The following is a 26,262-nucleotide window of genomic DNA, read 5'->3' as shown; positions in this document are numbered from 1 at the left end:
ACTTTTGAATATTAAAAGGATCTTTTGGGGCGAATAAAAAGAAATTCGAATTTTCGCTTCTGTCGCCGGATTCTTGAAGGTTACTGAGAACGGCTCTTAAAAACACGTTTTGGGAAGAGAACATAATTATGGGGAAAACTTTCGGAGTTTTTTGTTTTTAGCCTTGTAAATAGTTTTTGTTGTTGTTTGTTTGTTTGTGTGCAGCATTTTCCTTGCAGAATGGTGCCTACTTTTGTTACATACCTTCTGCGTATCTCGAGATACTCGGGTTCTTCGATGGGTGGTGCCTACTAATACAGGGATATAAACTATGCGGAGAAAGCAGAACTTAGCAAGTGCTCTTGGTATCGAAAAAGGAAATTGGGGGTAACCATGAATTTTTTAGAGATAATAAAGCTTCAATTAAAAATTTGCTGCTTAATTATCTCTTAAAAACGCTTCGTTACCCCCAATTTTCTTTTTGGATTTTAATAACCCTTGCTAAGATCTGGCCTTTCAGCATAGTCATAAACCGCGCAAAAATACTCCGGTATTCAATTGAGTAGGCGCCGTCCTTAATTCCGAAGAAAAAATATTAAAAAGCAGCATTTTTCCAACGTTTCTGGGGAAGTATGCTTCGGGACTATGTTCTCTCTGAGAAGTACAAGTTCTCTGCGGTCAGTTTGCCCACGACATTGTACTAGCCTGCACAAACAGGTGTTTATTTAGTCGATTGCGAAGCACTTTCTTTCCCTCTCGCCTCGCGCTGCGCTCTCCTTCATCACGCCTCAACGTTCTTATAAACAAGATGCCTATACTGGCATTTACGCGTGATGCTGAGGCTAATTCATTTATTCCAATTGTATGCTTCGCAGATTGATGAAACTATCCTTGCTAATGGAATAGTTTGAGTCACGAAGATCGCGTTATGTTTTTTTTCCTTGTGTTACGCTACTTATGGTTGTTCCGGAAGTGTCGGAAATTCCATTCAATAAGCTTATCTTCCTCTTTTCAGTCTCACATCGTGGTTCTAAAACTGTCAAACAAAGCACGATTCCTTCGCCAGGAACTCGCTAATTTCCACCGTTTTAAATGTCGAGTGCTTCTTAGAAGTTATTCTTTCGATTTACCGCTTCGAAATGGTTTATTTTCCGTTTGAAAACGGCACAATTGAGTCCACGACATGTCAACAATATGGTCGCCATAAATTTATCAGAACAATAGAATTTGATAGATATAAAACGAGTTAATAATTGAAAGATGCAGATTTCAGGCTACCACGAGCAAAAAAAAAAAAAAATACGACGACGAAGATATCGAGCCCATTTTAAGACACGTGCTGCCCTCAAGGCATCACGCGTAATAGAAAGGTTCTAAAAAGAATTAAAAAAAAAAAGGTGTACATAATTATGGACGACGGGGCTGAAATTACTTACGAGTGACCACGTGGTCACTCGTAAGTAATATTAGACGCTATCAATTATGGGCAGGTCAGTTTTAACAAAAACTTCCTCGTGTTGACAGATAGTTCCGTTTCGTGACGTCAGCCTCAATGAGGTTTGCACTCAGTAAGCCAGCCGGAATTTGCTTTGCGAGCTGAATTAACTGTGTGCAAGGTGTGCTTGTCGTACTTGTTACCTTGTGTGGGGAGATCTCGAAAATGAATTCGAATAATTTTGGAAATCCAGTCGCAGGCGATACCGCGGAATTGGTCGATAGTGACGGAGGTTTAGGCGTGAAGTACCGGTTGCATCAGTGTTGCTGTGGAAGCAAGGGACGACTGCTAATCACACTACTCGTGTTGCTTTTATTAGCGGGAGCTGTGGCCGCTGTCGCTTATATATTAGCCACAAAAAGTAAGTCCGTGATTCCATAGTTCTAATGCATACTATTGTTTAATACACCCTGCCATGTGCTTTTCTTAATTATTCAGTACAACAAAGTTGTCTGTTGCCTGTCTGAAACAATCATTATGCCTGGTTGTTGCTTTTTTTTTTTTTTTACCAAGGCCTCGCCAATTGCCTTTATTTCTCAGTGCTGTGCAACTGCGCACTTTTTATATATAAGTATATAGATTTCCCTTCTTTTAGGTCTCTGCTTTCAGTTTGCTTTTTATAACGACGTGACTAGTTTACGGTCGGATGCTCAACGCCGAATGCGGAAGTCACCGAATCCAAGCTGTGTAAAATCCCGCATTTCCACTGTGACTTTGAAGCTGTTCAGTTGAAGCAATAATAATGAAGCTGTTAGAGGTTTCCCGGTTTCTTTTGGCTTACCTTTCTTTATTGAACTCATATTGTGAAGTGGCTAGATGCGTGAATAATTAAGGAAAAGCTATTTCTATTTGTATAAAATATCCGGTAAATTCTCTCTTACAATCCCCTTTCAGTTTCGGTTCATCTTTTTCATCGGAATTCGGTCTACTCGTATTACAGAATTTCAGAAATTTCAAGTTTCTAAAGTATTTGGCTCGCTCTGTGCCTTCATCTTAATTCTTGCCAGTTGCATTTGTCTTATATAACTGATGTGACAAGTTATCAACTAGTTGGCCAGCACATTCGCCGTATATAAACCAGCACAAGCAAAAATGCTTCAAAAACCGAATATGGATCAGTAAAACTACTCGCTGACGCCCGAAGAACATGGTACACCAACTCCGCACCGTGGAAGACTGTGGCACTCACAGTGCCTACTAGTATCTGTTGTATCAGTTGGAAAGCTTTGAATTTCAGAGAAAATGGCGGTGATTAGCTAACACTTCTGTCGCTTAGGAGTTAGGAGTTGGAGTAAATAAATGAAGCATTTGCTTCTCCACGAGAATCGCTAGTTATCTGAGACTAATATAATAGTTAAGCTTCACTGACGAAAGAGAACCGAGAGTGCAATCGCTGGTAATTTAGGTAAGGTAAGGTAATGTAAGGCTAGATCGCTTGAAGTTTCTTCGATCTTCTAGCTCCCTCTATCAGAGATGCTGCTAGCGGTCTACATCGATTATGGACAGGTCAGTGGAAATAATATGAAAAGACGAAACATTTTTGTAGCATGTTCATCGTTTAATTGACAGATAGTTATGTTGTGTGACGTCAGTCTCTACAAGCCTGTCTGCAAGCTAGCTGGAATTTGCTTTGCGAGCAAAGCCGCTTGGCCTGAAGGAAACGGAAACGACTGCTACGCAGGCTACTGCGAGTGAGGTTATTCCCACTACTGTTACGCATTTTAGATCATCGTTTATCAAGTGTGCAGCTGTTTCGACCGAAGGTTGTCCAAAAAAAGCGTAAAAGCGTACGCGACAATGCCGAAAGGCAGTCGCAAAACACCCCAAAAAATTTCAATAAAAGCTCAGAATCAATAATGCCTCGACCGTACAGTGAAGACTTGAAATACATGGCGGGTAAAATGGACTTTGAGCTGCAATTTATTGGGTTTTTCCCAGACTACCTTTCGGCATTGTCGCATACGCTTTTACGCTTTTTTGGACAACCTTTGTCTAAATAGCTGTATACATAAGTTGACATTGTGGGTTTTTTTTTAAGTTGGGGAGTGTTCAATATAAAAGAATATTGTATTGCATTGTATCGTTTGTGGTTGAGAGTTCATGATTTCGTTTAGCTGCCAGCATTTGCCGCATCGTGTCAGGTTTTTCCGCCTTGCATGTTCGTCTAAAGAAATACTTCAAGCTGTTTTAGGAAGCCGAAATTCATGTACCAGAAAAACACATGTCATTCAAAACATCATGAAATATTATCTTGATTTGAAAGTGCAAAATTTTTGTATGTTTTTCCGCTGGTTGTCTGAGCGACGTGAACTCGCTTGAAGTTTGCACACGACTTTATTACAATCAGTTAAGTTTGAAGCTGATCGACGTTTGACCGCAGGGCTTTCGAAACGGTACGAGCCGAGAATACTAATAAAATATGAAATTGGCTGTCTGGGCGACGTGAACTCGCTTGAAGTTTGCACACGACTTCATTGCGATCAATTACGTTTTAAGCCGATCGACTTTTGACAGCAGGGCTTTCGAAACAGTACGAACCGAAAACCTTAACAAAATTCATTTTTTCATGCACACTATCGCGTACTAAATTTTCGTAAGAAGGTTTTTATTGCATTCAAGAGAAAGCGAATAATAAAAAGAACGGAACAAAGGAAATTTTCGGGAAGAACAAAAACTTAAATAAATGTAAATAAAAATAAAAGTGAAACGACATTACGAGTTTTACTAACACCCATGGTCTTTCACTAACTAGTGAATGCGTTTACTACGTGGACGTGCCCAGGAACCTATCAAACAGTGCATTAATATTGTAATTTATTTATAATTTGATGGTTCATATCCGTGGATATCTGTTCCGATGACGTAAATCGCCTCCTTGAAATTCGGATTTAGTCCAAAAGATAATCTACGGTTTTCGGGAAAACGTCAGCTCAAAATTTCGTAAACACTGGTTAACTAACAGGGCTACTAATGTCATGGGTGACAAATTACTCCTTTATTTTGGCGCGAAATTTCAGCGTTAATATATAATTTCACATGTGAAATTACAAAATTGCTATGGCAACGTTTCCTATATCTCGAGACTAAGTGCCAAGATGGCGTCCAGGTTTAAAGATGTTAGGGATGAAAGAAGTTAACGCATTAAAAGACGCTGCAGAAAGCCTAAATACGCGAAAGAGCACAATTAACTGGGTGAAGGTTTTTGAGAACTGGTGTGATGAAAATGGCCTTGAGAAAAACCCTGAGACTGTTCGTCCTGAGCAGTTGGATAAAGTACTCGAGCGGCTTTTTGCCTGCGTGTGTAGACAAGACGGAACCGACCACGACGATTGCAAACGTAATTTGTCACCAGGCCACCCATGATATGTATATGTAATCAAATGGTGACGAGTGAAATTAGGAAATAATTTCACGCGCGTTTTGTCAAAGTTCTAAAAATTTCCCGAGCCTTTATAGTAATTGCTTTCGTTTTAATCCTACTGTCGTTAAAATCTTAAAGAAGAGGTCAGCTATTATTTTCGTACAAAAACCGAACAACGGCTAGTAAATTTGGGCGTTTTTTTATTTATTTATTTATTTATTTATTTTCTTATTTGAAATACGTTATAATAATTTATGCATTAGGTTCGGCTCATGAAAAGTTCGACGTCTGAATCAAAGCCGCTCCAAAGCCGAAATTCCCGGCTGAGCCAGGCGGGAAGAATGGCTGAGCCGTTCCAAATTGAAACAGCTGTTCTCAACTTATTCAGACGCCTAACTTTTCATGTTCTTAATTCGAGGTATTAGGTTCGGCTCATGAAAAGTTCGGCGTCTGAACTGCGCCTTAAATTGTCAAATTAAGTACCCGAATAGCTTAAATATGTCTTAGTTTATTAAGAATGACACAAATCGATCTGGGAGCACAGAAGACAGCATTAGTATTTTAGGTATTTTGCTTAGATGTTTTTCGTTGTGTGACCCCGTGTAACAGTGGTTGATCAAGTTGTTTGTCGACATGCTTGCGCGGTTCGTATTCATGAAATAAAATGAAATAGGGACGTTCTGAGCTGGCTGTCAGCCTAGGGGTGTACACTTTGGAGTATGTTATTGAAAATTTTGGAAAATCTCAACCTCAACGTTTTTATAAAAACTCTCATAGTAAAAGAGTGCAGTTGTTATGTACACTGAAAGCATGCCGAGGGAGCGAATCAACTGAGCTCGGCGAATAAAATCTACATAATCGACGTGGACAGATGTTCAAAACTTAAATAGATTTTATCGCGGTTGTGGAAGCCATCTTGATGTGTAGGCAAACACGTCTGGAAATAACAGTATTTGTATGGAAATCCGATGTCAAATAATTTTCATAAAACTTCGCTTCTGAAAACTTCATGAATTGGAAACTTTTGGCACTAGGCAAAGAGCTTTCCGGCAACCGCCCCCTACCCCTGACCGTCGATAAATAACACAACATTTTATTGGACCAAATGTCTCAAAGTGCAAGCTATTTAATAAAGCCAAGTTTACTGCTCACTGAGTGCTCAGTCTATTAAAAGTAAGCGCAATATCGATTACATGCTAAAACTTGATAAAATTAATTTTTTTTGTCATCATCTCCTACTTCCTCTCTTGGCTACTCATTAATCTCAGAAACGTGTATGCTAAAAACTTCATTACAAAAGTACTGGGGGCTTAACTAGGGAATACCCAGCCACTCCAAAAGTAATCCTGAAAATAGTGGCTACAGGGTTACGCGGCTACATGGCTACGCAGCTACGTGGGTACGTGTGTTCTGTCGTGAATTGTAATACCGTCGTGAATTGTAATACCTGTCGTGAATTGTAATAACAGTTGTCGTGAATTGTAATACCTGTCGTGAATTGTAATTATAACAGTTGTCGTGAATTGTAATAACGTACCTATCGTGAATTGTAATAACCTGTTGTCGTAATTTGTAATAATCCGAGCTGTCGTGAATTGTAATACCACGTTGTCGTGATTTGTAATAAGTCTTAAGAACAAACAATTACAAAAGAAAATAATAACAATGACGCAAAAAACCAACCTTTATTTTGATCCACGAGTATTTTTTAAAATTTTGAAACACAAAATCCAGCTTACTTTCGTAACATATGTTTACGCTTTGAAATTTAAGCAACACAACGTTTTAACATCCGAACAGTACCATTTGTCAGGTTCTTGCAGACTACTCAAATCACCTGGTAAACAATTCATGTTCTATAATAATAATAAAGTACAAAAGATTCGCCCCCTGCTAATCATTTGCATTTTGCGGCGTAGTTCAACAGTAACTAGGAAAGAAAAAAAAACAGAGCAAACATCTCCCGCATAATAATCACAACCAAGCTTAGTATATACCACACAAGTGAATAGTACTTTTCGCGCGTGCTGATTGGCTAGCTCGGAGGTGATTAGCCAAGTACTATTCACCTCCACTTCGGTGAATAATTGTTAATTATTGCGCTACTTTCGAGCGATCTTTCTCCCCCAGATAATATTTAAAATTGTAAGCCATCCATAACCAGTGGCGTAAAGCTTCAGCCATGCGGTGTTCCACCGCGGATGAGAAATTTTCTTCTTTAGTTCCAATAATAGGCCACTGCCAGATCCGAATTGTCTGATCAGTTTTGCAACACTGATGTAGCCAGCATTGCCTTATGGAAAATGTACCCCTGGAAGCCTGTGGCGCCGTTGTAAATCTGATTGTACACATAACAAATGTGGTTCGGCCAAGAAAAATCTGATGAATATACTGCTAGTTTGATTATGTAATCTATAAGCTCAATAGGACGCTGAATTGCCATTGACACTTCTGGCAAGTTTTTTTTTTGGTAAGCGGGTGGGTGCCAGGAGAGACTCTGGAGAATTCGAAAAAAAATAATTTTTTTCATTGGCTGCTCTATATAAGCTCCGTAACGGCTCCGATTGTTTTACGGCAGAAATCCTGCGGTAATAAAATTCCAGTACCCCAGAGTCTCTCCTGGCGACCAACCGCTGGCCAAAGAGCCTGAGTACTCTGGGTACTTGTACAAAAAGCACGGAACATTTCCATTTACAAGCCATCTTCATACCGCTGTAAAAAGTGTGGAGTATCTCGCGTTTACTTTTGTTTATATTAAGTTGTGGGAAACGCTCACTCTCATTGATTAAACCTTTACAGCTTATCTGAAGAAGACAATCCCTCATGAATAGTTTTGGTGGGGGTAAACTATAAAACGATCGAGATCCTGATTATTTCACCGCTAAATGGTCCTCTTAGCGTATGAGATATGTTTTACGACGCTTTGCGACTTTTCAGGATGGTACGACAGAAAAAAATAGGGGTCTTCGCTTTTGGGGCCTTCGGTCTTCGTTATGGAGGCACCCTTGGTTCGGTAAAATTATTCAACTGACCATATTTCAACTGCGTGACTTTTCTAAAATACGACAAAAATACGCTTTTTCATAACAAAGTATTTTAAAAATACGAAAGAGATCTTGAGTGGTGAATAAATACATTTGGACAAGGAAGTCTCATTCTTTTTAAAATGCTCTGCAAGCGTGTTGTTTCAACATATGAGAGTCACGTACATACTTGACACTGAGTTGTAAATAACAGTTCCATGAGGACTTTCTTCACTGAAATGTTCCCGCACCGACTGACATGTACCGGCTTCACTACTGCGGACTTGACAAAAGCCGAAGAAAATATTACTGATTGAAAAGCCCTTGTTGTGTTGGCCAGCAGAGAAGTAATTTTACATCACGAGATTTAAACACAAGTTTCATGGATAAATCCAGCTAACTAATTGTTATTTTCTTTTGTAATTGTTTGTTCTTAAGACTTATTACAAATCACGACAACGTGGTATTACAATTCAATACAGCTCGGATTATTACAAATTACGACAACAGGTTATTACAATTCACGATAGGTACGTTATTACAATTCACGACAACTGTTATTACAATTCACGACAGGTATTACAATTCACGACAACTGTTATTACAATTCACGACAGGTATTACAATTCACGACGGTATTACAATTCACGACAGAACATACGTGGCTACGCAGCAACGTGGCTACGCGGCTACGTGGCTACGCAGCTACGCGCACGAGCCGAAACAAGCGCTCTTCACATGAATATACCGGTATTATACTCGATGTGCTCTGACTACAGTATTATGTCCAAAATTATGCCGGCATAATTTTTAGGACTCTAACCGGATAGCTAATGAATTGATTGACAGGACTTTCCCGTTTTATGACGTCAGTCGGCCATGCGGTCTGCACGAAGTCCGGAAGTATAAGCAGGAATTCGAATTTCATCTGCAATTTGCTTACGAGCAGAATTATTTTCACGGCAACGCGGACTTGTTTCCGAGTGAAGATCTCGAAAATGAATTCGAACAATCTAGGAAGTCCAGTCGCAGGCGATACCGCGGAATTGGTCGACAGCGAAGAAGGTTTAGGCGTGAAGTACCGGTTGCATCAGTGTTGCTGTGGAAGCAAGGGACGACTGCTAATCACACTACTCGTGTTGCTTTTATTAGCGGGAGCTGTGGCCGCTGTCGCTTATATATTAATCACAAAAAGTAAGTCCGTAGCATTCCATAATTCTAATGCAAACTTGTTTAATGCACCCTGCCGATTAAAACGTGGCTTCAGTGAATAACAAATTAAACTACAGAAACGCTCGGCTTTATACTATACATCAAAGCTGTTCAGTGGGTGACCGGTTGTCAAGTTTTTGTTTGCTACTGAGCTCAGTACTCTGCAACTGCATAGTTCTTTGATAGTATTCGGGTCCCCGATGTCTTTGCTTTTAGCTAGGTCACTGTTGGATTTGTATGACGACGTTATAATTACTTGCCGGCTAATTGTTGGGTGGATCCTAGGCGGAAGTCAATGGAAGCGGTTATAATTCGACTTTTACTTTCACTAATTCAAACCGGTTGAAGCTGGTGGACAATAATAGTGAAGCTCGTAGCGATAACTTGGTTTCTTTGGGGTGGAATTATTTCGGTTTGTTCATCTTTCGACATTGGGAATTCGCCAGTTCGGTCCAGTTCGATTTGCAAAATTTCTAATTGTTGGGTGGATCCTAGGCGGAAGTCAATGGAAGCGGTTATAATTCCACTTTCACTTTCATTAATTCAAACGTTGAAGCTGGTGGACTATAATAGTGAAGCTCTTAGCGATAACTTAGTTTCTTTGGGGTGGAATTATTTCGGTTTGTTCATCTTTCGACATTGGGAATTCGCCAGCTCGGTCCAGTTCGATTTGCAAAATTTCTAATTGTTGGGTGGATCCTAGGCGGAGGTCAATGGAAGCGGTTATAATTCCACTTTCACTTTCATTAATTCAAACGTTGAAGCTGGTGGACAATAATAGTGAAGCTCGTAGCGATAACTTGGTTTCTTTGGGGTAGAATTATTTCGGTTTGTTCATCTTTCGACATTGGGAATTCGCCAGTTCGGTCCAGTTCGATTTGCAAAATTTCTAATTGTTGGGTGGATCCTAGGCGGAAGTCAATGGAAGCGGTTATAATTCCACTTTCACTTTCATTAATTCAAACGTTGAAGCTGGTGGACTATAATAGTGAAGCTCTTAGCGATAACTTAGTTTCTTTGGGGTGGAATTATTTCGGTTTGTTCATCTTTCGACATTGGGAATTCGCCAGCTCGGTCCAGTTCGATTTGCAAAATTTCTAATTGTTGGGTGGATCCTAGGCGGAGGTCAATGGAAGCGGTTATAATTCCACTTTCACTTTCATTAATTCAAACGTTGAAGCTGGTGGACTATAATAGTGAAGCTCGTAGCGATAACTTAGTTTCTTTGGGGTGGAATTATTTCGGTTTGTTCATCTTTCGACATTGGGAATTCGCCAGTTCGGTCCAGTTCGATTTGCAAAATTTCTAATTGTTGGGTGGATCCTAGGCGGAAGTCAATGGAAGCGGTTATAATTCCACTTTCACTTTCATTAATTCAAACGTTGAAGCTGGTGGACTATAATAGTGAAGCTCGTAGCGATAACTTAGTTTCTTTGGGGTGGAATTATTTCGGTTTGTTCATCTTCGACATTGGGAATTCGCCAGTTCGGTCCAGTTCGATTTGCAGAATTTCAAGAATTTTTAAATAATCGCTCCATGTCTTCATCTCATTTTTTTTGTGTGTGTGTGTGTATGTGTGTGTGTGTGTGAATTGATAGGAATTTCCAGTAAGTTTTTCGAAGACGGGCTTAAGCCGACGACATACCTGGCAATTTTATACACTGATCGCGGTAAATTTGATCGCCAGCGAAAATCGCGAGCGATTTTCACCACCGATTGATGCGGACACACCTTGCGATTTTTCGCCGATTGCGGCGATGTGGCACTTCAACCTTGTTCCCGGGCTCCATCGAGGAGCATTTTGAAAAGTCATGTAATAAAATCGCCCAGCCTGATTAGTTGATTATCGATGAGCGTAGAAAAAGGCAGGAACGGGTACACTTGGCGAATGCTGGCTAATTTAATCGCCGATATCTGACATGCTTGATATCGGCGATTTTATACGCCGTTCGCGGCGACCGGCGAACATCGCAATCGCTGCATTACAATAGAACACCAGGTCCCCTGCTAGGTAAACCCACCACCTAATCATTCCCCAACCAACCAGGAAAGTATACACACAAAGACCAGACCACAACACCCGGAACTACGTCCCCTACTCTTTGCGAACAGTGACAAACAAGGGTTGTGAGACACTGGGCCCACGTACGGTTTATCGTCCTTATTCGAGAAGACTAAGTTCTAGTTGGTTGGGAACGCAATTTACGCGGGAGCGTAGCTGAAAAAGAGCCACTTTCCTTTGATTTTAGATGGAATAAACTAGCGAATACCGAATAGCTAGTTGAAGAAAGACATTTTCTGTAATTTATGTATTTGGAGTTCATTGGGATTGATACAGAGAAAGTCGAGTCAGTTATCGGAATATTCCTATTTCTCTGACTGCGTTTCAGTACACCTATTGTTTTACAAAACGATAATTGATTATTGAGCTCCATTGATGTTGGAGTGATAAAACCAGATAATTCTCTGAAAGAAAGAAATATCTTAATAAACGGAGTAAAAGATAAGGGAGTTTATAAAGATTTGCTTTATCAAGAATCTTTCTGCCTCGGCCGTCATACATGTCAAACTATTCAATAGTCCCAATTGATTTCCTTGTCTATTAGGCATTGGCATTAATCAGGCGTCAAGTGATTGAATATTCAAATACCGCATGGAATCCATAAACAACTTCTGTCTGTACGTTCGTGTCAGCACCGTTCAGATGTTTCGTTTTTTATAATCAGTGAATGGTTGCCGGGAAAGAAGTTGCCTCTACGGTCCGTGCACGTTTTGGCCATTCAATATTTTTGGTTTACTTTTCCTAGATAAAGAACAGAAAACAGTAAAATCGATACCTTATTTTGTTTTCCTTTCTTAAGTATCTCAAACGATCAAACTGTTTTGGTTTCCAACATATCCTTTTCTACATTTTCATAATTTTGCACTGTAAACAACTGTTTGTGTCCATGGAAAACGCCCAAATGTCCTAAATTTACTAGAAAATCAAAAGACAATTTCTCCTTTGGCAAATGCAGGAGTCATTAAACGAAAATCGAATAAACGGAAGTCAATTTTCGTTTTTCTTTTTGTCGTTTTGTTTGTAAACGAAAACGAAAAAACGGAAGTCAACTTCCGTTTTTCCTTTTGTCGTGTTGTATGAAAACAAAAACGAAACTCGAAAAACGGAAGTCAGCTTCCGTTTTTCCTTTTGTCGTTTTGTTTGTAAACGAAAACGAAAAAACGGAAGTCAACTTCCGTTTTTCCTTTTGTCGTGTTGTATGAAAACAAAAACGAAACTCGAAAAACGGAAGTCAGCTTCCGTTTTTCCTCTTGTCGTTTTGTTTGTAAACGACAACGAAAAACGAAAAAACGGAAGTCAACTTCCGTTTTTCCTTTTGTCGTGTTGTATGAAAACAAAAACGAAACTCGAAAAACGGAAGTCAGCTTCCGTTTTTCCTCTTGTCGTTTTGTTTGTAAACGACAACGAAAAACGAAAAAACGGAAGTCAACTTCCGTTTTTCCTTTTGTCGTGTTGTATGAAAACAAAAACGAAACTCGAAAAACGGAAGTCAGCTTCCGTTTTTCCTTTTGTTGTTTTGTTTGTAAACGAAAACGAAAAACGAAAAAACGGAAGTCAACTTCCGTTTTTCCTTTTGTCGTGTTGTATGAAAACGAAAACGAAACTCGAAAAACGGAAGTCAGCTTCCGTTTTTCCTTTTGTCGTTTTGTGTGTAAACAAAAAGGAAAACGGAAGTCGACTTTCGTTTTTCCTTTTGTCGTTTTGTATGTAAACAATATACAGCTACTAAGAACGCGGACGACTTGGGACGATTTGAGTGTGGCGGACCAAAGGAGTCTGGCTCTAATCCAGGATTGGCCAATGTAGTGCTTTGATTGGCATTTTGGTTGTCTAAAATTTGGCTCAAGCCCGGTAAACTGCATCTTGTTTCATGCAACATGGACGGGTTCGACGTGTACACTAACAGGACATACATTCTTGGCGCGGTCAGCAGAGAGTACACTTCACAGAAGATGACATAACAGCTGATAGAATATCGGCAGTTTTTAGGGTGAGTAAGGTATTTTTGAGTTACCTTCATTGTCAAATCATCTCCTTGAATGTTGCTGGCTTACGTTGGAAGTGACATTAACCTTACGTAGGCTTATGCTGTTACTTGGGTATTACGATTCTATTTAAAAACCGAAAGGGGGTTTTCCTCGGTCATAAAGGATTTGGTTACAAAATTCTGTAACATGCAAGCCCCATTTAAAGTGGTAACTGCAAATAAATCGAGGATTTTCCGAAACGCGTTCATAAAAATACTACTTAAGCTGAGATAAATTTTAACACAGTTTACGTTTTATCAAGTCATTAATTGGTGATCTGTTTTCGCAATGTTTGTAATTCCATATTACACGCGCATAACAAGAATAAAGACATTGAAAATATACTCGAATTTCGTAAGATACTCCTGGTGAGAAAATGTCCAGTGTGGTTACCTAGCACTTGACCATCCCATTCCCTGATTTTCCCTTTTCGTGTAAAATCTCAGAATTCAACGGTGGTGATTTTTGCCAAAAATTTCACGTTTTATCAAGTATTAAGTATTTAGATCTATCAGTGGATTTCCGTCGCCGGATATTATTCAGATGTAATCAGTAAGGAGTAAGGAAGGAAGCCATACACAAGTAAATTTTGAATTGCATAGATTTCCCACGCGCCAAAGCCTTTTTTCTGTGACCATCCTATTCCCTTTCGGTTTTTAAATAGAATCATAATTCCCAAGTAACAGCACCAACGTAAGCCAGCAACATTCAAGGAGATGATTTGACAATGAAGGTAACTCAAAAATACACTACTCAGGCTAAAAACTGCCGATATTCTATCAGCTGTTATGTCATCTTCTCTGAAGTGTACTCTTTGCCGACCGCGCCAAAGAATGTATGTTCTGTTAGTGTACACGTAGCCTCCCACGCAGACGTTCTTAGGGGTTCGTCAGGCGTTCCTGCCCCACGAACGACGTTCGTGGGGCAGGAACGCGTGACGAACCCCTAAGAACGTCTGCGTGGGAGGCTAGTGTACACGTCGAACCCGTCCATGTTGCATGGAACAAGATGCAGTTTAGCGGGCTTGAGCCAATTTTTACACAACCAAAATGCCAATCCTGGATTAGAGCCAGACTCCTTTGGTTCGCCACATTCAAATCGTCCCAAGTCGTCCGCGTTCTTAGTAGCTGTATATGACACCATCCCCCCCCCCCCTCCCCTAACCTCCTCTCCCTTCCCTCACCCCGAATGCATTTTTAACAAAAAAAAAAAAACATGATAAACAACAAAGATGTAGTTTTTAGGTAAGAGAAAACCGGAAGTTAACGTGCGTTCTTCGTTTTTTTCATTCCCTCTTACATATAAAACGACAAAAGGAAAAACGAAAGTCGACTTCCGTTTCCCGTTTTTCGTTTTCGTTTACATACAAAGCGACAAAAGGAAAAACGGAAGTTGACTTCCGTTTTGCGTTTTTTGTTTTCGTTTACAAACAAAACGACAAAAGGATAAACGAAAGTCGACTTCCGTTTTCCGTTTTTCGTTTTCGTTTACAAACAAAACGACAAAAGGAAAAACGGAAGTTTGATCTCTCCGTTTTTCGTTTCGGCTTACATATGAAACGACAAAAGGAAAACATGGAAGCAAGCGGAAATATTTTTCTTTTTTCGAATGACTCCTGCATTTGCCAAAGGAGAATTTGTCTTTTGATTTTCTAGTAAATTTAAGACATTTGCGCGATTTCCATGGACACAAACAGTTGTTTACAGTGCAAAATTATGAAAATGTAGAAAAGGATATGTTGGAAACCAAAACAGTTTGATCGTTTGAGATACTCAAGAAAGGAAAACAAAATAAGGTATCGATTTTACTGTTTTCTGTTCTTTATCTAGGAAAAGTAAACCAAAAATATTAAATGGCCGAAACGTGCACGGACCTGACTTCCGTTTTTTCGTTTTTCGTTTAATGACTCCTGCACTTGCCAAAGGAGAAATTGTCTTTTGATTTTCTAGTAAATTTAGGACATTTGGGCGTTTCCCATGGACACAAACAGTTGTTTACAGTGCAAAATTATGAAAATGTAGAAAAGGATATGTTAGAATCCAAAACAGTTTGCTCGTTTGAGATACTTAAGAAAGGAAAACAAAATAAGGTATCGATTTTACTGTTTTCTGTTCTTTATCTAGAAAAAGTAAACCAAAAATATTGAATGGCCGAACGTGCACGGACCGCCATGTTGGTGTATAGGAACCATAATATTTTTCTCCTCTGGGAGTTAACTCCACTTTTATGCAAATTATGTGAACAAATTTTCTTTTGTTTTGTACACCAACATGGCGGCAATGCAAAACGTACTACCTTTCTTTTGATCATGAACTTTTGAAAATCGGCTTGTTCAAATTTACCCTGGCGCCGAATATGACGGTCAAAATGCCCATCCCCCAAAACACGCACAATCATTTACAACAAAGCACTGGTTGGGTGGGAAATTCTAGTTGACTATCTCGGATTCAGGCCATAGAATCTGCATATTATTGCACTCTAGTTTTTTTATATGTGTAAATACCTTCGACAACGTATAACAGAGACTGTAGAGTTTGTGGCGCATAATTCTAAATGTTGATATGAATATCGAAACACTGATCAGCTGGTATCGGAGAAGTCTACGTTAAACCCAATAGCCGGATTAATGGTCCTTCAAATTGATCAACGCATGTGTAATTGAATATCGATACATGAAACATTGTTTTAGAACACCAGATCTGATAACAAAACATATTCTATTGAACACATCTTTGCATGCAGTGATCAAGTAAGCTGTATATCGAATATTAAACTAATTATATAATGCTGAATTAATTAATAGTGAACTATATACAATGTTGAGTTAACTTAAAATTGTGGTTGTTCTTAAAAAATGGCTTTAAAGATCATTTTTAAAATGGTTTCGTATGATTTCAAACTAAAATACTCTCGAATGTCCGAAAACCAGATTTTACTTTCGCACTTTAGGGTGGCTCGATACAGATAGACTATCAGATAGACTTTTAAAAACCAATAACTGGTGTAAATTTCACATCAACTGTTATCGGAGAAATCTACCCAAAAAGGCGGTTTTAAAAGTAAGGTATGGTACCTCAAAAACTAATCAAAACACCTTACAGCCATTTTCAATGTGATGTGGCATGTCGAATTCGGAAAGATAGTCGCTGTCCTCTGCTATGCACGTATCACTGAAAATGCCTATATTAAATATGAGGTCAAAATGTAAGCGATTATTGTGGCTGGAGGCTTTGCCCAACGTTTCCAAGTTTAATTGTATGTAATACAAGGTTCATGTGTAAATGAGTGCTTCTCGGCACAGCAGAGTAAGCCTGCGTGATTTCAGTTCAAAAGGGTGAAGTGCCTGAGGCTTATTCGGGTCACAGTTTCCTTGCAGAGAAAAACTAAGGTTCAAAGATTATATTTGAAATTGGGTGTGAGATGGGAGATTTGTCTCTAAGAAATTTTCTGAATAATAGATTGGGTTTATTTGTAACATACAGTCTTCCTATTTGCTCCTGCTTTGGCGACTATTATACTCGGTTGTTCAAGAACCCCCCCCCCCCCCCCCTCCGGTAATACAAAGGCAAGAAATCTAGGCTTTTCCTGTGGACATATTCACCCTCACATAAACGATTCTTTTTTGGCTGAAGATCGACATCCCACATCTTGCCTTTGACGCTACCGACGGAGCCTGCGGCGCAAGAAAGACAACCTCGAAAAGACGGCGTCTGCTCTCGCAGGTTACCATAAACGCCTCGCTAAAAAAAAAAAAAACACTCCAAATGCCTCAAACTTGGGGTTGATTTATTTGTAGCCTTGGAACAAAGTTGTCGTATCTGGTGACGCTGGCCATCACGCGAAGTTTTCTAGTGTTGAAATTAAAAAGACAGCCATACGGGTTTTCTGGGCGTAAATCCACCTTCGACTGACCTCTTTTTCCTGTTAGGTCATAGTAGTTCAACATCTACGCCTTCGACGCCACCGTCACCACCGACGCCCCACGCAACAATTTGTAATACTACAAGGTGCTTCAACATTTCTCAAGGTTGGTAGTTTTTTTGGAGCTCTATTCTACTCTAAAACTCCCTCATTTGCCCATTAAGTAGGAATCCACGGCCCGGAGCCTCTGTTCCTCACACCGTAAGTCTTGGAGTCAACCCTTTCACCAGTAGAAGAGCAATGACAATTACAGTTGTCATCCGTCATATCTTTTCGCAGGAATAACAGTTCAAAAAATAGATACACTTGCTCAAGCTGAGGATTGGCTCAAGGAATTAATAAAGATAGAGTCTCCTTGTGTAAATTGTAATAAATTATATAATTTTGCCTCAATACCCTGAAGTAGAGGAAATAAAGAAACATGAAAGATGAAATGAAATGAAATGAAATGAGGGATGTGACATGTATCATGTCATCAGTGAGGGTAGATGGAAATAAGTACTTGGAGGCTCGTGGCGAGTCAAGCCGTTACTAGGTGTATACTGCTACGATCAGCGATGTCGAAACAATATGTCGTGACAAATGGAGGAAGATAAAAATGGAAGCAGAAATAGGTGAATATACAACCGACCCCACCTAATGCTGGTAGGCCGCCCCTCCTTTCCGGGGATCAAAAGCCGCAACAGGCAGTTAAATATCAAAAATTACTGAGTAAAACAAAAACGAAAGATGTCTTATGTGTGATCTACCTTGACGTTTACTTTTTTTTTTTTACTTTAATTTCATTAAAGATATTTCCAGTCAGTTGGATGAAGGAGGTGACCCATGTACAGATTTCTACTCTTACACATGCGCTGGCTTCTTCAAAAGGCATCATCTTGGACCCAAGCAGAGTAAGGAAAGTGCCTTCACGATCCTCAACGATGACAATCTGAAAGTTTTACAGGATGCGCTGCAGTACGCTGACTTCAACTACCCTCAGGTATACAACCTACAATCATGAAATAGAAACTTAGCATAAACTCTAGTCATTTCTGTTTTCTTATTTCTTAAGGAAAGTACCTATTTTTGCTGGGTTCATTGCTATGCGTAGGAAAGAAGATCTTAGCTTTTGAAAATTAGGGGAAACGACAAATTTTTTCAGAGATAACCAGGCTTCAATTTGGATTTTAATAACATACATCTGCATTTTCTCAAAAAAAAAAAAACCCTCCGTGGTTATCGCCCTATTTTGTTTTTGGATTCTAATTACGCTTGCTAGGATCTGCATTTCCGTCATAGTTATGAACAATGGAAAGATACCTTTGTTTTAGGAGGAACCTCCTTGAGCTCGTGTTTCCAGGAAGCTTCTTCTCTTTGTGGGGAGATAGGAGAAACGTTTCAAAACATGCTGCAGCATAACTCCAGTTTTATTGAGGAAAAATTAGAAAAAAAACCAACAACAAACAAAAGTCCAAGAACAAACTCGATGGATCAGACAAGAGGAAATAATCTCCCCTCCCCCCTCACTGACACCGTTGACTCTGTGTCGCCACGAGGCCGAATATTTCGTTTTATCAAAAATGTTGATATACGGTAATTTGGCCGCCGTATTGAGATTCAAGAGCTGACGTTTTTCAGACGTTACCCCTTCGTCGAATCGAAAACGTCACCACTCAAATTTCTTTTAATTTTGGTGGCCAAATTACCTTTTCAACTCTGATGACAAAACGCAGCAATCGTTTCCACTCCCCACTAACGCAGCACTACAATTTCTTTAGAAATTAAACCCCTTATCGTTTTAGAAGTCGACTGTTTTGGGGACGAGGAGAACTTTTACAGAACAGCATAGCATGCATCATTTTCATCTAGGTCTATGGAGGCACCCTCCTTAATTAATCAATCAATTTATGTAACATTAATCACTGGGGTAGAAAACTAAAATCACACTTACCAACCATAAAGTATCATATACTTTTTTTTTTTTACACAGAGCTCATCGATTAGCAAAACCGCAACCATCTACAATTCATGCCTTAACACCATTGCCATTAACAACCGAGGGAGAAAACCTTTGGAGGACCTGATAGAGCAGTATGGCGGCTGGTCAGTGACTGGAAACGGATTGAACTCGTGGACAATCCAAGAAAAAATGGGAAGAATTGTAAGAGACCTGAATGTACAGACCTTGCTGTCAGTATCTGTTATGACGGATTATGAGGATTCTAGCAATCACATTCTAAGGGTAAGCACACGCCCAAGTCTACGATCTGATGGAATCAAGTTTACTTTTAATTACTACTAGTTTGAGACCTAGTTGGAGTTTTACCCTGTTAACGGGTAAAAACTGATGTATGTAAATTGGAATCTACAGTATCTTTTCGATAATTTACATGACTTTTACGGGTTTTTTAATTTTAAATTTAAATTTCCAATCTTTCCAGTGTGCATGTCGCTCATACTCAATTTTTTTTTTCAAATATATATGTATGTTTTTGATAGAGGGGACTCTATCTTAGGGCCTCTGTTATTTAATACTGTTTACATTAATGACCTTCCCTCCTGTAAGTTATTTTCAAAACCCAGAATGTATGCAGATGATACGACTCTTACCTCATCTGCGGAAGAGGCTTATGCCCTTGAACACAAAATGAATTGTGACATAAATTTAATCCAATCATGGCTGACAGCAAACAAATTTACTCTAAATGTCAAGAAAACTAAGTGCATGCTCATAGGGAATAAATCCAAATTACCCCAATTACATGAAGATTTTACAGTCAAAGTCCATAATACACCACTAGACAGAGTAAACAAACATAAATATCTTGGAGTTTTCATTGACCAAACTCTCAACTGGCGTCCACGCATAAATGCTACCTCAAGGAAAATCTCCGCTGGTCTTGCAATCTTAAAGCGTGTAAGCACTACTTTACCATTTGATACTAGACTGAACATGTACAAGGCACTTGTTATACCTTATTTCAATAACTGTGTCACTGTATGGCGCAATATCAGCAAGGGGCTATCAGATTAATTTTAAAAAATTGCAAAATAGGGCTGCTAGAATTCTCACCTTCTCGGGTTACGAAACTCGCTCAAGGGTTCTATTGGATGAACTTGGCTGCAAAAGGTTGGAAAACATAAGACATAAACAACTGGCTATGATGATGTATAAAATCTATAATCATCTTTCCCCATCGTACTTGAGGCAGATTTTTACCAACACCGCAAATGTGCACGCACACAATCTTAGAAACTCTGAGATAAATTGCTATGTCCCCAGACCAAGAACTGAATATGCAAAAGGTAACCTATAGAGGATCTGTTCTGTGGAACAAGATTCCCTCGGAAATCCGACAAATGCCTAGATTAAAAGTTTTTAAGACCTCACTGAATGGGAACGATTATTTTTGGAGCACTATGAATTGAACAAAGTTTTAAAATATATGTTTTTTACTGTACACTTGTTTAATAGTTTCGTTAGCTCATGTAATTAATTTCTTCCTAATGTATTCACACGACTCCTAGGAAGACTATTTTTATGATAAGATTTCGTGTTCGTAAATAAAGATTGATGATGATGATGATGATGATGATGATGATGATGATGAGAGAAAACGACGCGTTAACAATCCTGGTTGGCATAGTAACTAGTCAACAGGTTTCAGAAAAGCTAAAAATATAGCTACAATAGTAGATTCCTTCATGGCTCATATGCGTACATGATCTCACACATCTGGAACCAGTTGCCATCTGCTGTAAAAAACGCACCTAATGCATCATCCTTTCGGAGACTTTTAACTAAGTTAAATTTTAACGGCTGTCAATGCAGCAATTGCCTCTGACCCGATTTATTTTTATTTATTTATATTTAGATGTTACTTTTTAATTTAATTAGTAGTTATTATCTTTTTTTTATACTGTCAAACACTTATATCATGAGCCTGTGGCTCGGGGGACTGGGAGACCACCCCCTGTGTATTTGACACTAAATAAATTACTTACTACTTACTTACTCAAGCGTTGAAAAAAATGACAAAACTCTTCCTGTCATTGAAAGTACAACAAATGTAGATACCAAAAGAAATTTTTTTTCCCAAAAACACCATATTTTTGCGATTTTTGGACTATTTAACAAAAGCCTATTATGTGATCACAAGAGGTAATGGAAAACTGGGGTATCTGCGAAGAGTGAGGGTTCGAAATCCATATTTTTTGACCGATTAAAGAGGGAGTAAAATTGACTTTTTCTTTCTCTTTCAGATAGGATCCTCTTTGTTAGGAATGAGTCAAGATCACTACCAGGACGATGAGGTTTGTATAGGACCCATAGTGTTCAAATTCAAACTAGTCCATGTTGCTGTTGTGTTCGTTTATATTAAGGAACATCCTGTAGAATTATAATCGAGGATAACTCGTCACTTGTATTTTCAAAGTTTTCGCAAGTTGCCCTCGTTGCACAATTTGGGAAAACTTTGAAAATGCGCGTGAAAAATTAATCCTTAATTCTACTCGGCCCCTACTTTGCGTTTAAGGATGAATCTCCCGACAAAAGAGTTTATGATGTGCCATCTCAACTGAAGAATGGTCTGTTTGAAAGCAAATTTCATGAAATTGTGTAATTTTTAGCACCCACCGGCGAGCGTGAATTTGTGGCGTCACACCAAATACAACACAGTACAGTACTATCTCCGCTTTTACAATGTGCACAGAGACGACATGGCTGGTATTCGTTTAGCTGTTTATGATGTGCTTTCTATTAAAAACTTAATTTTCTCGTGCTACGTCTTTTTATTTCTCTCGCTGCTGTGCCATTCGCGTTGGTTTTCCTGTGGTGCTGGGTACTTACGTACGTACGGGCAGTGACGTCATAACCAAAACCAAAATGTCTCGCATCGATGGCCGGGTTATTTTACAATAACTCTTGAATAGTGCAGGGACCACTTGTACAAACAGCAGCAAAGGGTAGCCGTATCTTTGTGTAGATCAGGATCAGCAATGTTGAATAAAACGTAAAATTAAATGCAAGACTTATCGGACAACTAAGATAATTTTACAATAATTTTTTAAAATATTTTTTTTATTTTACAATAACTACAGAAATTCTCGCCGGTCATTGGTTAATTTCCATTTTCATTAAGCGTACAGACACGTACATTTATAACTTATACGATGTTGTCGCAACGAAAGAGAACGGGGAATTTGAAAACAACCAAACATCAATCTGTCATTTTTCAACCAATAGAAAGCCTCCCTTTTTCCCATTAACCAACAGGAGAGCGAGACAAGTTTTTGATTTTGGTCGCGTCAGATTTAATAAAATTTTAAGTTTTTCACATTTTTATCCCGTGTTTTGACTTCATTTTGTCCCTTCTGGCTTTTTGTCCGTAGTAAAAGACAAATTGATGTCAGTTTTTCATGCGTCTGTCCTGTCATTTATCATGAATTTCGTCATAACATTGTCAAAGTAGTCAGCGGATCCACAGCTGCTTTGACAATGTTATGACGAAATTCATGATCAATAACAGGACAGACACATGAAAAACGGACGTCAATTTGTTAACCATATTTTTCCATTACCCACGGAGCTCCGCTAATGTGTATTTAATGTGTATATCCTTTATTGTAATGTTGTTGAATTTTCAGTAAAAGCTTGAATGTGTAAAACAATAATCGAAAAAAGAAAGAAAAGGCAAGAATGGGGTCCCTATTTGGGAGCTTTGCTGTTTATCTTGGTGTCTATCTAGTCACCCTCTCAGTGGAATTTGGAAACACTGTTTTTTATCGGACTGAAAACTTTTCTTTTCTTCGGTAAATTAGTTAAATTCAAACTGATAATAACTCTCTAAAATTGGCAAATGTTTTCTTTTCTTTTAATGGAATACAGGCATGAGGAAAAATTCTCAGTTTAAGGACGGTGCCTACTAGTACAGAAGTATTTTGCGCGGTTTATGACTATGTGGGGGTAGCAGATTTTAGCAAGGGCAATTGGAATCCAAAGAGAAAATTGGGGGTAACCACGCAATCCGAAAAAGCAGTAAAACACAAAGCAATGTATGGCGATAAACCGTAGGCCCTGTCTCACAACACTTCAATGTTCATAACCCTGTGGGACGTTAAAGAACCCAGACACTAATCGCAAAGAGTAGGGCATGGAGTTCCCGGTGTGCTGGTCTGGTCTTTGTGCTGTTTCATGATTTCATGGGTTGGGAGGGTGAGATGAGGTCCCTAATGGACACATGCTGATGTAAACCGAATTTGAATATACCACTGCCATTCATAGAAACTGAGTTGTGGCTTTTTTCCTCTGTCTTTAAGATTCGACTGGCGTACAAAACGTACATGAAAACCATAGCTCGCTTACTCGGAGGAGGATTTTACTCAGAGCTGAAGATGATGAATATATACAACTTCGAAGCAGATCTTGCTGGGGTAGGTTACAGTAGATCTTGTAATTGAAACACTTCGATGGCTTAAGAAAGAGTAATTTGACAAAGGTATACCGCACGAGCAGGTTGATGTATCTTTTAAAACATTTGTATACCAAACTCTTTAATTTCAAAAAGTGTCTTTTTAACTCAGAGAGAGTCACGAAAGAGCACCAAAGTTGTTTATAAACTTACCCCCCCCCCCCCCCCTTATCCATAGGTTTAAGAAAGGACTACTTTAAATATAAGTTAAGTTTAGTATTTTGTGTGTCATTTCTTCAACTTTAGATTTCAATTAGTTTTTCGGTGGTTTGTTCGTATCTATAATAGGACCCTTCTGTTAATCACGTTACGGTTACGTTGGTGTCCTCATATTTCAATAGTTTGGCATGCCTAATTTTTGTGATTTTAATCCCGATGTCGGGTTTGTTGGCTGCTACCAAGTTCCTGTCTGTGTGAATAGGTATACTCCACAATATTGTTACTTCCTCATTTTCCGTGACTGTTTCTAGCTGGTGATTATGCCTTTTTGCAGTTACCTGTTAAGAGGCAGCATGTCCATGAGAGGACCAGGCAGTGGTGAAACATGCCATCTCACCGATTTCAATAAAACTTCGCCAGATTAAAGGGCCCACCTAATAACCTGAAAAGCTAAAGTGCTTTGATATTTGGAATTTTCCGGGCGAAGTTAGACCACCCCCTTGCTTTGTTACAAAAATTCCCATAAAAATTACTCTAACATAGGGTAAAGTGAAGGGCTCCTTAAGCTTGTGGAATTTATTCAATTCTATTGTGGCTCCACTTGAACATAAGTACATCCTTCATGAGTTATGTGCAGTAGTCTCAGATTATTTGATTAATTACCTGTCAATCAATACAAGTTAATAATTAACTACAGTAGGTAAAATAAGATATCAAAATATGGTGATTTTGTGGCCAAATATCTCCAATGGCCAACTTCCCCCCCCCCCCCCCCCACAAAAAAAAAGATACAACTATCATGGTTCAGTGTTCCACCTTTGGCCTAACCAAATCGATAAAAAAAAAGTGGGGGATCTGCTATTTTCAGCGTGTATGACAAGCTCAAACCCTGCACATTTTGCACAAGATTTTGGTTTAATACAAGCCTATAGTTGCAACAGAAAAAAACTTGGGAGCAAATTAAAGGGCCCCTCCCACTTATTTTTATAAGTTATTGATCTACTGACTCTCTCGTAGATGATATGATAATAATATTTGGAATTCTCGCAACAATCATGCGAAAACTGGTAATCGTAGGATTCAAAACTCAGCATTCACAGTTGGTTTCCCCTAATAGTGCGAGAAAGTTGTAAGTTTTCGCTTTACAAGCCCAAACAGAATATCCACTCATAATCTTAGCATGATATTAAAGACTATTATTTCAGAATCTAACTTCAAAACTATTCGGATCTGAAACTGAAACAAAAAGTCCAAACACAGTAGTTGTTGGCAAACAAGTAAAACGTGACAGCATTTTGGACTAGATGTCGCCTCAAAGTCCACACGTATACCCTTACTATCCCATAAAATATTTCTTTGGATCAATTTTACTGTCTCACAAGCAACAATGAAAGGCTCAAAGTGAATTTTCGCAAGATAGCACTCGGGTAGCCGAGAAATTCCAATGCGAACACTAAGAAATTTCCCGGGAAAATTCCACTGTACCTTTTGTTTACTTTGCGGATGAACAAGTTTCTTTTTTTGGTGGGGAGTTGGCCATTGGAGATATTTGGCCACAAAATCACCATATATTAATATGCTATTTTACCTAGTTAATTATTAACTTTTATTGATTGACAGGTAATTAATCAAATAATCTGAGACTCCTGCACATAACTCATGAAGGATGTACTTATGCTCATGTGAAGCCACAATAGAATTAGATAAATTCTACAAGCTTAAGGAGCCCCTTACTTTACCCTTTTTGGAGTAATTTTGATGGGAATTTTTGTAAAAAAGCAAGGGGGGTGGTCTAACTTCCCCCGGAAAATTCCAAATATCGAAGCACGTTGGCTTTTCAAGTTATTAGGTGGGCCCTTCAATCTGGCCAAGTTTCACTGAAATCGGTGAGATGGCATCTATCACCACTGCCTGGTCCTCCCGTGAACACACTCTTAAATCAGTTACATTTTAAAGTTCTGGCACACCTTACGTCTTATCATTTCTATGGATGTATTTAGTTTTTGCAAGCAAAAGGCAGCTAGATACAGACAGATGATGATGATGATGGTCATCATCATCATCATCATCATCATCATCATTATTATTATTATTATTATTATTATTATTATTATTAATGGTAAGTAAATTCTTTGTTTTCTTTAGGCAACGATTGGTAAATCCTACACAGCTGACGTGGTAGAATTACTCCGACAATATCATCGGTCAGGGCGTTCCCTGGACGATCTGGATAGCACAATATTTGACTTCGTTCTTCAAACAAATTTTGATGTACGTAGCTGGTACTCTAGGATAGTCATTTTGCGCTTTAAGAAACCCAACTCGGGTTTAATTTAGAGTTATAAGGGCGAAAGATAATCGAATTGCTATTGAAACTCACGCTTTTTGAAGAGAAAATAATTTTCAAGTCTTGCTCTTGCTCACCATTTACTTTAAGTCCCTGATGTTGAAATCAACTTTTAAACGAGTGAGGTCATAGCGCCGTTTTCAACAAGAAAAAAAGTCTTTGGCCGGATCAAAACTTCCCTATAATGGGTTTAGCGTTTAGTGTTATTTGCCTATAATTTTTAG

The 26,262-nt window shown here is 38.9% G+C and overlaps 1 protein-coding gene across 1 annotated transcript in view; it reads left to right on the top strand.

The window, feature by feature from the left end:
• The first annotated feature begins 8,759 nt into the window (after positions 1 to 8,759).
• The window catches only part of LOC146484664 (endothelin-converting enzyme 1-like), a 37,298-nt gene continuing 19,795 nt past the window's right edge, over positions 8,760 to 26,262 (top strand). Inside the window, exons 1-7 of the mRNA XM_085104752.1 lie at positions 8,760 to 9,052; positions 17,088 to 17,186; positions 17,872 to 18,062; positions 19,053 to 19,304; positions 21,326 to 21,376; positions 23,381 to 23,494; positions 25,837 to 25,962. Of these exons, the coding sequence (XP_084960878.1) occupies positions 8,857 to 9,052; positions 17,088 to 17,186; positions 17,872 to 18,062; positions 19,053 to 19,304; positions 21,326 to 21,376; positions 23,381 to 23,494; positions 25,837 to 25,962 (1,029 nt within the window). The 5' untranslated portion in view covers positions 8,760 to 8,856. The remainder of the gene's footprint in view (positions 9,053 to 17,087; positions 17,187 to 17,871; positions 18,063 to 19,052; positions 19,305 to 21,325; positions 21,377 to 23,380; positions 23,495 to 25,836; positions 25,963 to 26,262) is intronic.

This window comes from Pavona decussata, unplaced genomic scaffold, assembly GCF_977016875.1.
Source record: "Pavona decussata unplaced genomic scaffold, jaPavDecu1.1 SCAFFOLD_32, whole genome shotgun sequence".
Classification (NCBI taxonomy): Eukaryota; Metazoa; Cnidaria; class Anthozoa; order Scleractinia; family Agariciidae; genus Pavona; species Pavona decussata.
Note: the sequence above shows the minus strand (reverse complement) of the source record. Positions and strands in the feature narration are given on the sequence as shown.